This window comes from Notamacropus eugenii, chromosome 1 (genome assembly GCF_028372415.1).
Source record: "Notamacropus eugenii isolate mMacEug1 chromosome 1, mMacEug1.pri_v2, whole genome shotgun sequence".
Classification (NCBI taxonomy): Eukaryota; Metazoa; Chordata; class Mammalia; order Diprotodontia; family Macropodidae; genus Notamacropus; species Notamacropus eugenii.
In genome coordinates, this window is record NC_092872.1 from 154,020,135 (window position 1) to 154,033,347 (window position 13,213).

At 35.9% G+C, this 13,213-nt stretch overlaps 1 protein-coding gene across 6 annotated transcripts in view; it reads right to left on the reverse strand.

Moving 5' to 3' along the window:
• ASB7 (ankyrin repeat and SOCS box containing 7) overlaps positions 1–13,116 on the reverse strand; it is a 36,037-nt gene extending 22,921 nt beyond the window's left edge. For 2 of the 6 annotated variants that reach the window (XR_011968586.1, XM_072616983.1), the window contains exons 1-4: positions 12,537–13,113; positions 12,343–12,414; positions 5,219–5,341; positions 1,708–1,969 (exon numbers count right to left, since the gene is read on the reverse strand). Coding sequence is in view for 4 of the 6 variants with exons in the window: in XM_072616983.1 (XP_072473084.1) it covers positions 1,708–1,918 (211 nt within the window). In the remaining 2 variants the exon portion in view is untranslated. Of the gene's footprint in view, positions 1–1,707; positions 1,970–4,098; positions 4,263–5,218; positions 5,342–6,215; positions 12,103–12,342; positions 12,415–12,536 lie in introns of all 6 variants that reach the window. The other 4 variants (XM_072616980.1, XM_072616982.1, XR_011968585.1 and 1 more) reach the window with 4 other exon arrangements.
• Positions 13,117–13,213: the final 97 nt, after the last annotated feature.

The window sequence follows — 13,213 nt, forward strand, 5'->3', positions numbered from 1 at the left end:
GTTTTCTTATCCCTAAAATCAAGTGACTGAATTAAATTATCTTTTTGATGCTATTTTCAAAGGCTTTAGTCCCAGAGTTAACACTAACTTTTTCATTCATAGTCACAGCCTCATCCATACTAAGGTCCTCAAATTTTAAAAAATATTTGTGAATCAAATTATTGAAACAAATATTAGAATCAAAGTTTGGCTAAATCATTACAGAATATGTTCTATAAATGAAAGTGGACTATTGTTAATACGCATCCGGTACACTGAAAAAAAAGTACATATGTATGATGTGGCAAAAAGAGCACTGGATTTAGAATCAAAAGACCTGGGTTCAAATGTCCATTATGTGACTGCAGAATCTTGGACTTAAACTCTCAAGGTCTTCATCTGTAAAATTAGGACTATGAAAGCATATAGCACTAAGGCCTCTTTTTATGTTATTAAACATTAAGAAAATAATATTTTGACAGTGTCCTAGTGTGAATAGAAAACCTTATCAATACTTACATAAAATTCCAAGGAAATAATACTGTATCATGAAACTCTTGGTTTCTTTTATGTAACTGAAAATTAAGAAATTTTTATCTTATCTATGATGAACAAAGGAGTAAAAATGTCTTTGAATCAACTAAAAGAATTCTCTCTTGAGAACACCTTTGAAGACAGTGAAAGGATAAATCTGAAGAGCAAGGGTCCCTTTGTTAGCAAAAGGAAGTGTCCTTAGTTTTGTCCTGCGCTTAAATCAACATAGGTAAGTAAACCTTTATTATTATGTACTGGATCTGACTTCTTCCTCCCTTCCCCCTCACCTCTCTCTTTCATTCAGCAACCACCCTTAGATAGATAATTAAGTCTGTTTCTGACAGACTTGTGTTAATGCTCAAAATACTGAATTTTTCTAGACTAGATGACCTCTAGGTCCTTTCCAGCTCTATATCCTTCAATTTATTTCTTATTATCCACTTTATATGTCATGACCAAGCCAGCTTTAGTTTGTAATCTACAAAGAAAACTAAGACAAGTAGACCGTACAATACATACCTTTGGATAAATGACAAAAGTATGAAGAGATTTAATTGTAGGAAAAATTAATGAGTCGAAATAAGACATCTATTTATGAGGCTTGCAAAAAAAAAGCTGGTCCAAAAAATGTCTAATGGCCTATAATAAGTATACTAAATTAGAACGAGATTCTTCTAATGCCTACAAACTAAAACTAAAGGCAATCTAGGAAAGATAAATAGGAAAACTAAACCATATCACTATAGATATTGTATAGATAAATTCAAAGAGTAATTTAACTACAAGACTTAAAAGTATAACTTGTAAGGGGATCTCTACTAGGTGGTTGAATCTGAGCAATTATTTGTGGGGGGAAAACTGTCTAAATGTCTAACTATAGGAGCAAGGGGCAGTACTTCTGCTTCTGAAACAAAATAAGCTAGGCAATTGAATAAGGAGTTGTTTAGGAAAGCAGCAAGAAGAATTTGCAATGATATTTTGGGGGTACCTTTTTAAAAAATCAGGTGCTAATCAGGGTGTAGTCGAATTAGAAAGCAACTGGGGAAAAAAATCACCACTAAAGTAAAACATTAAAATATTTTCTAATTATTAATGACAAGGAATTCCAAGGGCCATAAGGCAAAAAACTATCTTACAACTAATTTCAAGCTTATATTTGGGAGTGAAATTTTTGGAAAAGAAAAGGACACTTACCTCCATGTTCAAGAAATACTCGTACACATCTTTCTTTTCCTCTTGCTGCAGAGAAATGAAGCAGGGTCCACCCATTAGCATCTCTGCCATTTGGAGAATAGCCCTGTTCTAACATCTTTCGTACTGTGTGAACATCCCCAGCAGCCACTGCTGCCTGAATCTGTAATTCTTCCTGTAGTTCAGGGTTCCTTCGACAGTGGTGGTGTAACATCCTAGCTGAGTCGACTTTTTACAAAGGATTCATTGGATCATAGGGATTCACCTTCAAATGGAGAACACAGAACTCAAAATAATTGGTCCTTCTGATGCTACATTTATAAAATAAGATTAAAGAATTTCAAATCATTAAAACCCCAAATCCTTAGTAAACAGATAATATATATGATCCAATAGGTGAACATGTAAATTTAAAATAGAAAATTTCAGCAATTTCCCCAAGACCGCACAACAGAAGATAAAATGGACTGGGTCTGAAACCTGGAATTCCTAAAACACAAAGTTGTTTCTCCACTTATTGAGATGTGGCCTTCTGAAATACAACACAAATGACCTTCACATTTGATAATTCTATTACAAAGGATGAATGCCCTGACCAGCAAAGAGATAGAATAAGACAAATATTTGTACCAGTGGTGGAAGCAGTTTGCAATAGAAAATGATCTGCTAGGTACAAGGGAGTATTAAGGAATCACAGGTAACATGCCATTCAAAAATTCTACACCAATCATGATTTATAAAAGAGTACTCCTACAACACAAAAGGAATATTAACCAGAAAGACAAAACTTAAAATCCATAGTAGAAGAAAACCTCAGAATAACGAACAGAAAAGAAAGATCTCTTCAGAAAATGAAATAACTGATAAAGCATTTAATAAACTCTTTTTTGGAAAAGAAGGTCAGTGACAACTTTTATGAGAACTGCAATAACATTACAAAATGGAACAGTCTGTTCACAGGCCAAAGTTGTATTTCTGTCTGTATGCTCATTCTTAACCAAAACCAATTATTAAAAGAAATAGTGATAATATTTCTAGGCAATGGTTTTCTATCCTACCTGTTTTAATGAAAAAAGGACTATTTTACAAATGAATTTGGGTCAGTATAACTAGATGGCAAAAGTGTGAAGAGTAAAGTATATTATAAAAAGAGGTTTAAGAAATTCATATTTCACAATAAGTACTATTTCAGTAATAATTTCTTTTATTAAGGAAAATTGGAACTCATATACTTCACAGGTTTTTGGTAGGTATTTTTTCTTTTCTGTTTATTCTTACTTCTACCTCATTCTATAACATGTCATGTCAATCTAATACATGATTTCTTATCCCACTTTAGTTGTCATATCCTCTTCTTACATTCTTTCACAAATTCATTTTTCAGAGTGATTTTAAGACTACAAATACAATAGAAAGAATACATCAAGAATCATAATGATACAAAAACTGAGATAGTCCATTAGACTAAATGGTATGGGAGAAAAAAATTATGAAAAAAGTCTAGCATAAGGATAGTCATAGGGCACGTAGCTTAAACAGTCAACAGAACTGCTTTGGAAGCAAACAGAAAGCAGTGAAGTAACTATATAAAAATAATTAAAATACTGCTAATGCAAACCAATGTGATGGAGGAAAGTAGTACTGAATTAGTGAATGGGTAGAAACTATATTTGAAAAAGAAATTAATTTTATTCCTTTTTAAGTACATGAATTAATGATCCCTATAACCAATTTGCTAATTTGATCAGGAAATCTTTTATTTATTCAGACTAGAAAGATCACAATTTCAAATATTTAAATTAAACTTATGTGGGTGTATTTTTTTTTAAGCATCATTGACTATATTCATATAGGCCAACAGGGTATGGAATTCAGATCAACAAGTCTTATAATGACAAACAGATACTTAAAAAAAATTAAGAAATTGTGATTTTTTTTAATGTTTACTTTTAATATGTTGTTTTTAACCATTTTGCCCAAATAGATTTTTCTATTGTGACACAAACTACAAAAATTCGGTAACTAAAAATATAAAAATTGACTTAGAAATTTTAAGACATCGCATACCATTTTGGAAACCATACAGAAAAAAAAAGTTAAAGCATACCAGTTAGATCTAATGGGAATACTGACTGGTTAGGAAACATCTTATATGGACAACTATCAGCTTTAAATGTTTTTTTAAACCTCTCTGATTTTTATAAGTGAGGTCCTTCATGCAAGAAAAGAAATTAAAAGGACCAAAATGTATACCTGTCATGTGGAGAGTTATATTTAGTATAAGTCAGCTATAGTGAAAGCAAGTAAAAGATTTAGATAAGACATAAAACGCTCTATAATTATATCGACCAAGCTTGGACTCAAGGAAGAGATGAGAAAATTTATCTTTCTCACTTCTTTGAATAGCTGGAACACTGCAGTTGTATATGCACACGTATAGTCAATCTTCAGTATTCATCACGCATTTAACTTTTGTGACTTCAAGCATTTGTTTGATTTTATTAGTAATCTCATTTTCACTTTCACACAGGCAACTGTACACATCTGTGGCTATCATACTGGCAACAGAGAAAAGAAAAGAGAGGCACAATGCATGAAAGTATGCAGAGCAGTTGATATCCTATTAGAATATATTATTTCAAGCTGGTGAATTCTTCACAATCTTCAATGGAAGCCACCAACTATGGAGTATAATGTCAGAAGTGATGTTGAGACCTCACCAGTCTCAGTATCTTCAATAGCAACTAAAGTTCCAGCAACCTGTCCCTTGGTTTTCAAAGCAGAGAGGTTTGTGATAGTATAGTATATGGTAGGAGACCCTTACACTGCCATCTGACACAGTGGAAGGTAAGATTCAGGCTAAAAAATGTTTTAGTTTTAAGAATTTTATTTGCTGTATGGTATTTACGGTACTGTAGATTTCATGTGTTATACTATCTAAAATCAATGTTATTTTTATTCAGATATTAGTACAAAAGGTCACAGAATTCTAGGGAAGTACTCGCAAGAAAAAATGTTTTGTACGTTGCCAATTTTATTTTGTGTACCACACATTTTATGGGTTATTTTGTGATTACTGTGTTAGGAAAAGTGCATATTATCAGCATTAATGTTTTGTTACAAAGAACTTTATGCAGAAAAATATATTTTTACCAATCCCTAGCGAAAGATTAGTTTTTGGCAGTTGCAGGAACATAACCCTCATTTCATGTAGGCTCAATATGTCAACATTCCTGTTTTTTACTTTCATGCTGTTTTCTAGGAATGTTACCCCTGTGAAAGTTGAGAATTGACTGTATATATCTTACTAGAACAATATGTTGGGTCAATTTTGCTAACGTGTTTTTTCTTTCTATTTTTATTCATTGTTAAGAGACAGTTTTCTGGGAAGATAAATATTTGGCAACAGAAGTAATATAAAATGAAAAATATAAATAATTTTTTAAAAATAAACTAATTTTCTCACAAATATAATTCAGCAAATGTCAAATTGAATTCATAATCAAAAGATTACCTTATTGAAGAATTTCACTTCTCTTGCTATGTGTGCCAGTGATCATTGTGCTTATAAGGCACAATTTGGGGAACTCTGCTAAATTAGTGTGTCCAGAACACATAGCAAATAAGCTTCTTTTACCTTAAATTAAAAAAAAAAAATAGTTGTCACAAGAAAATCCGTCCATAAGACTATACAAAGGCATGTATCTTCAAATTCTACTTTCTAATAAGCTCAAATTTCATCATAATTCTCCTGTCCACATAGGGAAAAAAAGAGTTAAGGTCAATTTTTTACAGAAAATCTTTCCATTGTGGACTAGAATCTCCAGGTTGTTGAATGTGATACTTTTCCAGGGATATTTTCCCTGGAAAGGCAGTTTCAAAAAATAAATAAATAAAAAGAGATACTTCTGAGAAATGGACATAAGTAGAGGCACTTCTTTCTATGTTCAGAATATATCTTTCATCTTACTTTACAAGAACCAGTTTCTGACTATCACAGCTGATCATTTGTTTATTCCAAATAAAACTGAGGTGAATACGAACACATTTAATAAGTAGAGACTGTTGCTTGTTTTTTTAAAAGAAAATTTAACTCTAAATTTTGGTTCTTAAATTTTTGAGATTATCAATGACATTGTTTCCCAACTTTGAAACTGTTATTTGTTACCTGTATGCTTAACCATATGCAGCAAAGACAGCAGCTGTTTTTAAGCTGTTATTATTATATATTATATTTATATACATAATATATATTAATATCTATATTATATTTAAGCTGTAATCATTATGAAATAATTATTCTCCACAAACAATGAAGTAGGGACCTTTATATATCAATTAAATCATAGCTATTCATCAAAATAAAAGGTAAACTGTATTGATTTTTACTATGCAGAATTGTAACCAAGAAATTATCTGTCTGAAGATTTAAAATTTCTGCAAATTCTACTTAGACTACACCAGAGCTTGCAGTCACCTTTAAAACAAAAAGATACAGGTTACTCTTATACCTCTTCATATGGTTGTCAATGTCTGTTCAATCATAAGATCACAGAGATGGAAAGGACCTCAGAGGAAAAGACACAGAAAATATGCCACAATCAATGAAATTAATGGGCAAAATTGGACTAGAAAAACTTTGCATTCTGATGGTCTATTTCTCTGGGTTTTGAGCTCTATTTGAAAATCTTGGATTTCAGCTATCCAAGTTAGTAAGAGACAGAGAGAATTCTTGCTCAAGTATCCATTAGATGGACCCTAAGGTCCCTTGCAGTTTTAATAGTTTATTTTTTCCATATGATATAAGCAGGAGACACAGATCTCCTTTATGTAAAACATCCCAAAGTGGGAACTATTTTAAAACTAAGAATACAAAATATTTCTCCATTAACAATAATAATAATAATCATAGCCAGCATTTATATTGGGATTTTAGGTTGTTAAGGTGCTTTCACATAAATGATTTCATTTGGCCCTCATGATAACCCAGGAGACCAGACACACCATCATTGGAACCTACGGCCACACAACACTAAGTGACTTGCCCACAGCCACAAGGCTGCCATGTCAGTGGAGAAGGAGGACTTTAACCCAGCTCTTCTTGACTCTAACCTCAATGTTCTTTCATCTAATCCACCATAATGCCTCTTACAAATGGCACACGTACTGAATGGGATGCCAGATGTAGAAAGGTGTTTAGTAAACACTCTCAATGATATTATTGTACAATGCTTCAACAATCTTTAATACAATCTTTACATTAAACGGTGCCCAATTTTTCAGAGAAAACGTCACCAAATGCTCTGGCTGCTTCTGGTACCTGGTAGGTGCAGAAATGTCCTAGCAGAATCCTAACCCTTATTGCTCCTACACTTAGCTTCTGCCTACCAATTTCAAGAAGGGGGATGTGAAATGTAGTTTAGTAGTATACAAAGACACAGTCATTGTTAATATTGAGATTATACTACATTATTTTCCCCATATCTTAGAAAATACGCATAAACAACACTGACTTCTGAAGCAGCTGGGATTCTGTGGTTGCCCCTATTACCACCAGCATAGATCAACTAACCAATGGAGGATTTATTAAACATTTACTCTATTCTGAGCATGATGGTAGACATGTTGGACAGTTTACAGTCATTTTCCTTAGGCTATATTTTAATAAAATATAACTTTACAGCAGCTTGAACAAATGAAATAATACTGGTTATTTCCAATGTTACTTATCCCTTTTTTTCTGACTGTGCCAAGCTCTATAAATATTGGCTGCATCCCCAATAACAAAAACACACCACTCTTTGCATATGCACAGTAAATCAGTCTTTTGGGTTACACCTTCACGTACAGGTGATGATCACTATCACTTAAACCATCTTCAATTGTAAAGGCCAGTGACAGGCAGCCAAATATATTCTGATTGCCAGAAGTGTAAAGCTGATGTTATGTAAATTATGTTACTATTACTTCACCAAGGACTTTCTTCATTTAATTACCTATATATGTAAATGGAGGGGGGTGGGGGGAGTGAACACACTGAAGCACTATTAAAACAAGAAATCAATTCTAAAGACAAGACCTAGGAATGCATTTGCTTTCTCTCATGAAATCCAAGCTGAGGATCTGATAGCACACATTCCATGTAAACTACTAGTCATGAAGAAGTCAAAAGTGATGATTTTCTAAATAGCAAATTATGTTTGATTCAATTTGGATACAGATATATTGGATGCAACTCATTTTAAGAGAAAATTCTGAATAATGACAACTTGTCCTTATTATCATTCAGTGTCACAGAAAGTTGACTTAGCTTAGGTTGAATAACCACAAATATCATTCTATACTTCAAGGCCAAGAAATTAAAAGAAAAACAGGTACATCATCAGAAAGACTAGTTGTACGCTAATAAGAAGGAAAAAAAAGAACACTAGATGTTTAGGAACTATACTATGATGAAAAGTAAGGACTGAGAGCCAGAAAACCTGGATTTGAGGGCTAGCTTTGCCATTTATCTCTGAAGGCCTCAATTTACTCATCCATAAAATGAGGGGTTTGCACTGAACAATCTTAAGGGTTCCTTCCAAGTCTGAGAGGCTGTGAGTCTAAATACTGCATATGAATCTAAATTTCAAAGTATACAAATTACTGGTATTATTTTACAGTTAAAATAAGTTTTCTCCAGGTCATCTTAAGTTGGAAATAATTATTTACCTTATTTCAAAAGAATGTTTAAATTTTAAAGTCTCATTTGTTTCAGCTGACAGTTGACAAAAAAACCCCTAATTTTTCATATTGAGAACCATACTACAAACCTTGTGAATTAAAAAGTTCAAGACATATATAAATACCCCACTTCCATATAGATGGCAAATAAAAACTGAATTTGATTGTAACAAAAATGCCTTGCTCTTAATGTTCATAAAATGCCTATATTCTTAAAATGAGAAGCACAAAAGTACTACCAAATAAATACAGAAATTTCAAAAAAACCCTTCATTTAATTTAATCATATTATTTTTACAAAATTTTATCCTACAAAAGTGATTAGTCATTAGTAGTGTTTTGCATATAATTTTTACTAAAATCCACACATTTTTGATTAGATGATGCAAATGAGAATTGTGCTTTCTGATTTCACACAAAGTAGAAACAAGATAACAGCTTGCTCCACAAAAAAAGGAACAAGCATTTCTTTCCCAACTAAAGAGATACAGGCAGGAAGCAGAGAAACAAAATCAGTAACTTCAATGATGACTTTCTGAGGAAACATCTATTTAAGACTTATAAAATATAAAGAATGGCATGTCTAAATATTTTATGTTGAACTCCATTGTGAAAAAGTATGCTCAGAAAATGACTTGTTACTTTTGTATAGCCAATAATTGTATGCAAAATAAACGCGAACATTTTAATGAGAAAGGCATTTTACTTTACTTATTAGAAAGCTGTGCCTGCAGTCAGCAAGACCTAACTAAGTTCAAGTAAGGCCTTGGACACATTCTGATGGCAGGACCCTGGGCAAGTCACTTAACCTTTTAATGTCACAGACAATTCTCTATCATATATGTTGCAGAGCAGGTGCAGATCTGCATTGGTAGAGTGAGTTCCTCACTAGGAGCTTCCTAAAATGATGAAACAGATTCAATAAAAAATAACAATAACAATTACCTCCCAATTTTCATTCCAAGGAGATAAATTTATCTATTAAAATCTCTATCCCCTCCCAACCCCAAACTTTTTACGCTTCTTTGTTGAATAGGAATAATTAACACATATCAGTCACCCAGAAATTTTGAAAAATTCAAATTCTAATTTTCCTTACTTAAAAAAACAGAAATTAGTTGCAGAATAATGAAGAAAAAAAAAACCCACAGAGCTTCATTTCTAGAGACTTCAAATGATAACACAATATTATCCATATCACATATGGATTGATATGGATTACAGTTGAACATATCAGTCCAGAATGGAAATGAGTAGGATAAACTTTATTTAAGAAGTCTTATGTATCAGTGTTTGAAAAACTGCGATCACTTTATTCTGGGGATAATTTTAATTCAGAATTAAGAACTACAAGAATTAGATTTGCTTACATGAACCATATTTGGCTTTAGATTTTTATACATTTACAAACTTCCACAATCACAGAAAATATGAATAAATTAAAAAGATGACAATTATAAATATTATTACTTTTTTCAGGTACAGAAAAAACTGCACAACATGGCAAAGATGTACTGTAACACATCACATGTTAATATGAGTATGGCAAATACTCTCTACAAAATTGTAACCACCTTATGGTTACCAGGAAAATTAAGATACTTCTTTCAAAATGCATTTTTCAAAATAATTTTAAATGTAGTTTTCAATACAATTAATGAACTAAAAAAATCCTAGCAGGATTAAGACATGAACAATAAAGAACATTTCAGCAAACTGGTTAAAATAGTGTCTGACACAACTCCAATTCTCAATTACACTCTCAGAGACACAAAAGATGGATAGAACTTATATCAGCAAAACAACTCATTAAAGACATAAAACAAATTTTAAAAATCAATGAAATAAAATTAAAAAGGTATAACACAAACAACAAAAACGATGATGGACTGGCCAAGTTGTGGGGTATGGAGGCAAACCTTCCTTACCTTAAATTTGCACTTTAGTTACAGACTATCATTTTAAAACAAAATCTTCATTATGTCAAATGACCCAATTTCACTGGTGTGGGTATTCCTCCCAATACAGATCACAACCCTTCCACAACATATGTGGTCTTCATATGCTGCTGTGGGCAAATGAGTTTATCACCTGGTTGTCAACCTTCTGGTGACGAACCTCTCCAAATTTAACTAGGACTGTCTTTGAATTACATGTCCTTCCACCTTGATAGCTCCTTCCAGAGCTTTACTTCACTCACATCACCCCCTTTCAGAAACCAGGATTGTTTGCATACTCTAATAAGGCTTTAGTAGTACTTTAGCAAAGGAATATAAAAAAGAACCTTCAGAAGGAAATATGTTCTATTAAATTTAAGCTTGAAACATGCTTAAGTGAGAAAACTTGCATAACAGAGAACTTCATTTTGATATCAAAAACTAAAGAGTTTAGGGGAAAAAATCCTAACATATGTACTATCCGCAGTTGAAATTTTTATATTTAAATGTGGAAACTTATCCTCCAACTTGACTGTACTGCCTAGTTTTATTGAAATGTAGCAAATAAAGGTCTCTGTCTTTGATTCTATACATATTTATGTCTCTTTCCACCTCCCTCCACAAAAATACAAGCAAAAGCCTGTGAGTAGACAAAAGGGACATTAAACTTTCACCAATATTATCTACTTTAACTAGTACATAGTAACTGTAAAATGTATTCAGCACAGTACATTCTCCCTCTGATAGTCAATTCCCATTAAGGTTCACAGTAGTTATAAATGCAACACATCGGAAGGGGAATTATCTCAGAATGACAGTGGAAAGGTCCATTAATGACACAATTTTTGTTTTCCACAAGGAAGGCACAAGGCCACAGGGTAGTGAGGTGAAGTAAAGACTTCCTACCAACTCCCTTTGCAATTAAGTGATGCTTTGTAACTGTAACTGAAAAGGAAACATCCCAAATAATTTGAAATATTAAAAAGATTATGAAAGAAGTAATTAGAAGTCATTTTACATCCTTAAATGTCATTGTATGTCAGAAACATATTGTTCGTTTGGCCAACTCCTACATAAAATTTTCCCTAGCCAATTTTCCTGTTTCTGTCTCCCAGTGTATGGGCTGTATAAATGCCTGAATTTACCTCTCAATCACTTTCAATAACATAACCCCCAAATGGAGGATTTTTTAACATCTTTACCAGCTTTTAAAATAGTAGCCGAACATTTTCTGCAAGATTTTTACATTTAAAAAGCAGGCCAACCGTGAAGACTGCCAAAATAAAGTCCTACAGACCGCGGCCTAAGATAAAACCAACCTCAACGTGAACCCCCCTCTCTTTAAAACAAACAAACAAACACAATAATCCCCTGTTGTCAAGATATTGTGAGATGTTAACCATTCTTGGTGAAATCCTGAAATGCATTGTGTTTGGCTTGGTTTGTAAAAGTCCATTATCTACACCTCAAATTTGAAGTTATCAAAAAAAAGTGAAAATCGTGACTTCTCTACATACTGTGATGACAAATTAAATTCTGCAAATAATTCAAAGTACAAAGATTAATCGATACATTTTCTAGGACTCAGATTATCTACATCCACGTTCAAACGGCTTATCAGCGTCCTCCAAATTTCATAGGCTGACCACTGGAAAGATGAGGAAAGTCAAGGAGAAAATGCCTATAAATCACAGTTTCCTGAAAAACTGACCAGCAAAGCCAGTGACTTGTGAAGTCCCTGCGGGAGGAGCAAACAAATAAAAACGTCCCCGAAGGTCTCCCAGCGGCCAAGCCGGGCAGGGGGAGTCTAGGCGAGGATGGCACCCAGCCCCCAGCCCCGGGGCCAGGAAGTTAGGAGTGCGAGGTTAGGAAGCAGGCGGGGCTTCTGCCTGGCCGGCCGGGCAGCGCGGACCGGGGCGCTCCCCTAAATAAAGCCCCGGCTCCGGCGGGAGGGGGCGGGGGAGGGCAGGAGGCTCACCTGGGCACTGGCAGCGGAGCCCGCTTTCGGCGCCGGTTCGGCAGTCCTCCCGTTTTCGGGTCTCCGGGGAACCTGGAAAAGCCAAGCAGGCAGAGCCCCGGCGGGCAGCAGTCAGCCGGGTCCGAGCCGGGGGGAGCGGGCGCAGGTGACCCGGCTCCCCGCCGCCGCCCCCGGGACCTAACTGACTTTCCTACCTCTCCAGCCTCAGCGGCTTCTGCTCCTCCTCCCCGCCGCCACCGCGGCCACCAACTTCTCCATGAAAAGAGATCGCCTCAGGGCCGGACCGCTCGGGCGCCCGGCTCTCCTCAGCGCCTCGCCTCGGCCGGCGAGCGCCCGGACCGCGGAGCGGGGGAGGCAGCCTGATCTGGGGGGACCTCAGGGCAGGGGGTGGGGGGGAGAGCCAGTTAGGGTGCCCGGGGCAGCGGCTGCCGATGTCGGGGGCAGGAGCGCCGCAGTTGTGGGGGGACCGGGAAGGTCTCTGGGCAGGAAGAAATCAGCTCCTGCAGGGTGTGAGGGGGCCGCGGGCTGGAGGGGGCCGGCCGGGGGGCTCAAGGCGGGGGGCTTTCTGGGTGCACTTTGCACAGGGCCACCCCCGCCCCCCTTCAGCACTTTGGGGTCACAGGGAAGGGACCAACCCCCCACCAACCAATCAGCTGCCTCACAGGGGACTGAGCCCGGAGCCGTAAACCAGGTCTGAGGTGGGTGGGGGTGGGGGTGGCTTGGTTGGTTGGTTGGTTTCTTCTCTCCGCCTTCTCCCCGCTCCCCCACCCCCCCTCCTCTGCCGTAAAGCCACATGCGCGTTCGCGACAGTTGGAAGAGGCGTGCCGTTCTGCGCCAGGACTCGTCTCCGATTGGCTCCACTCCCCGCTCC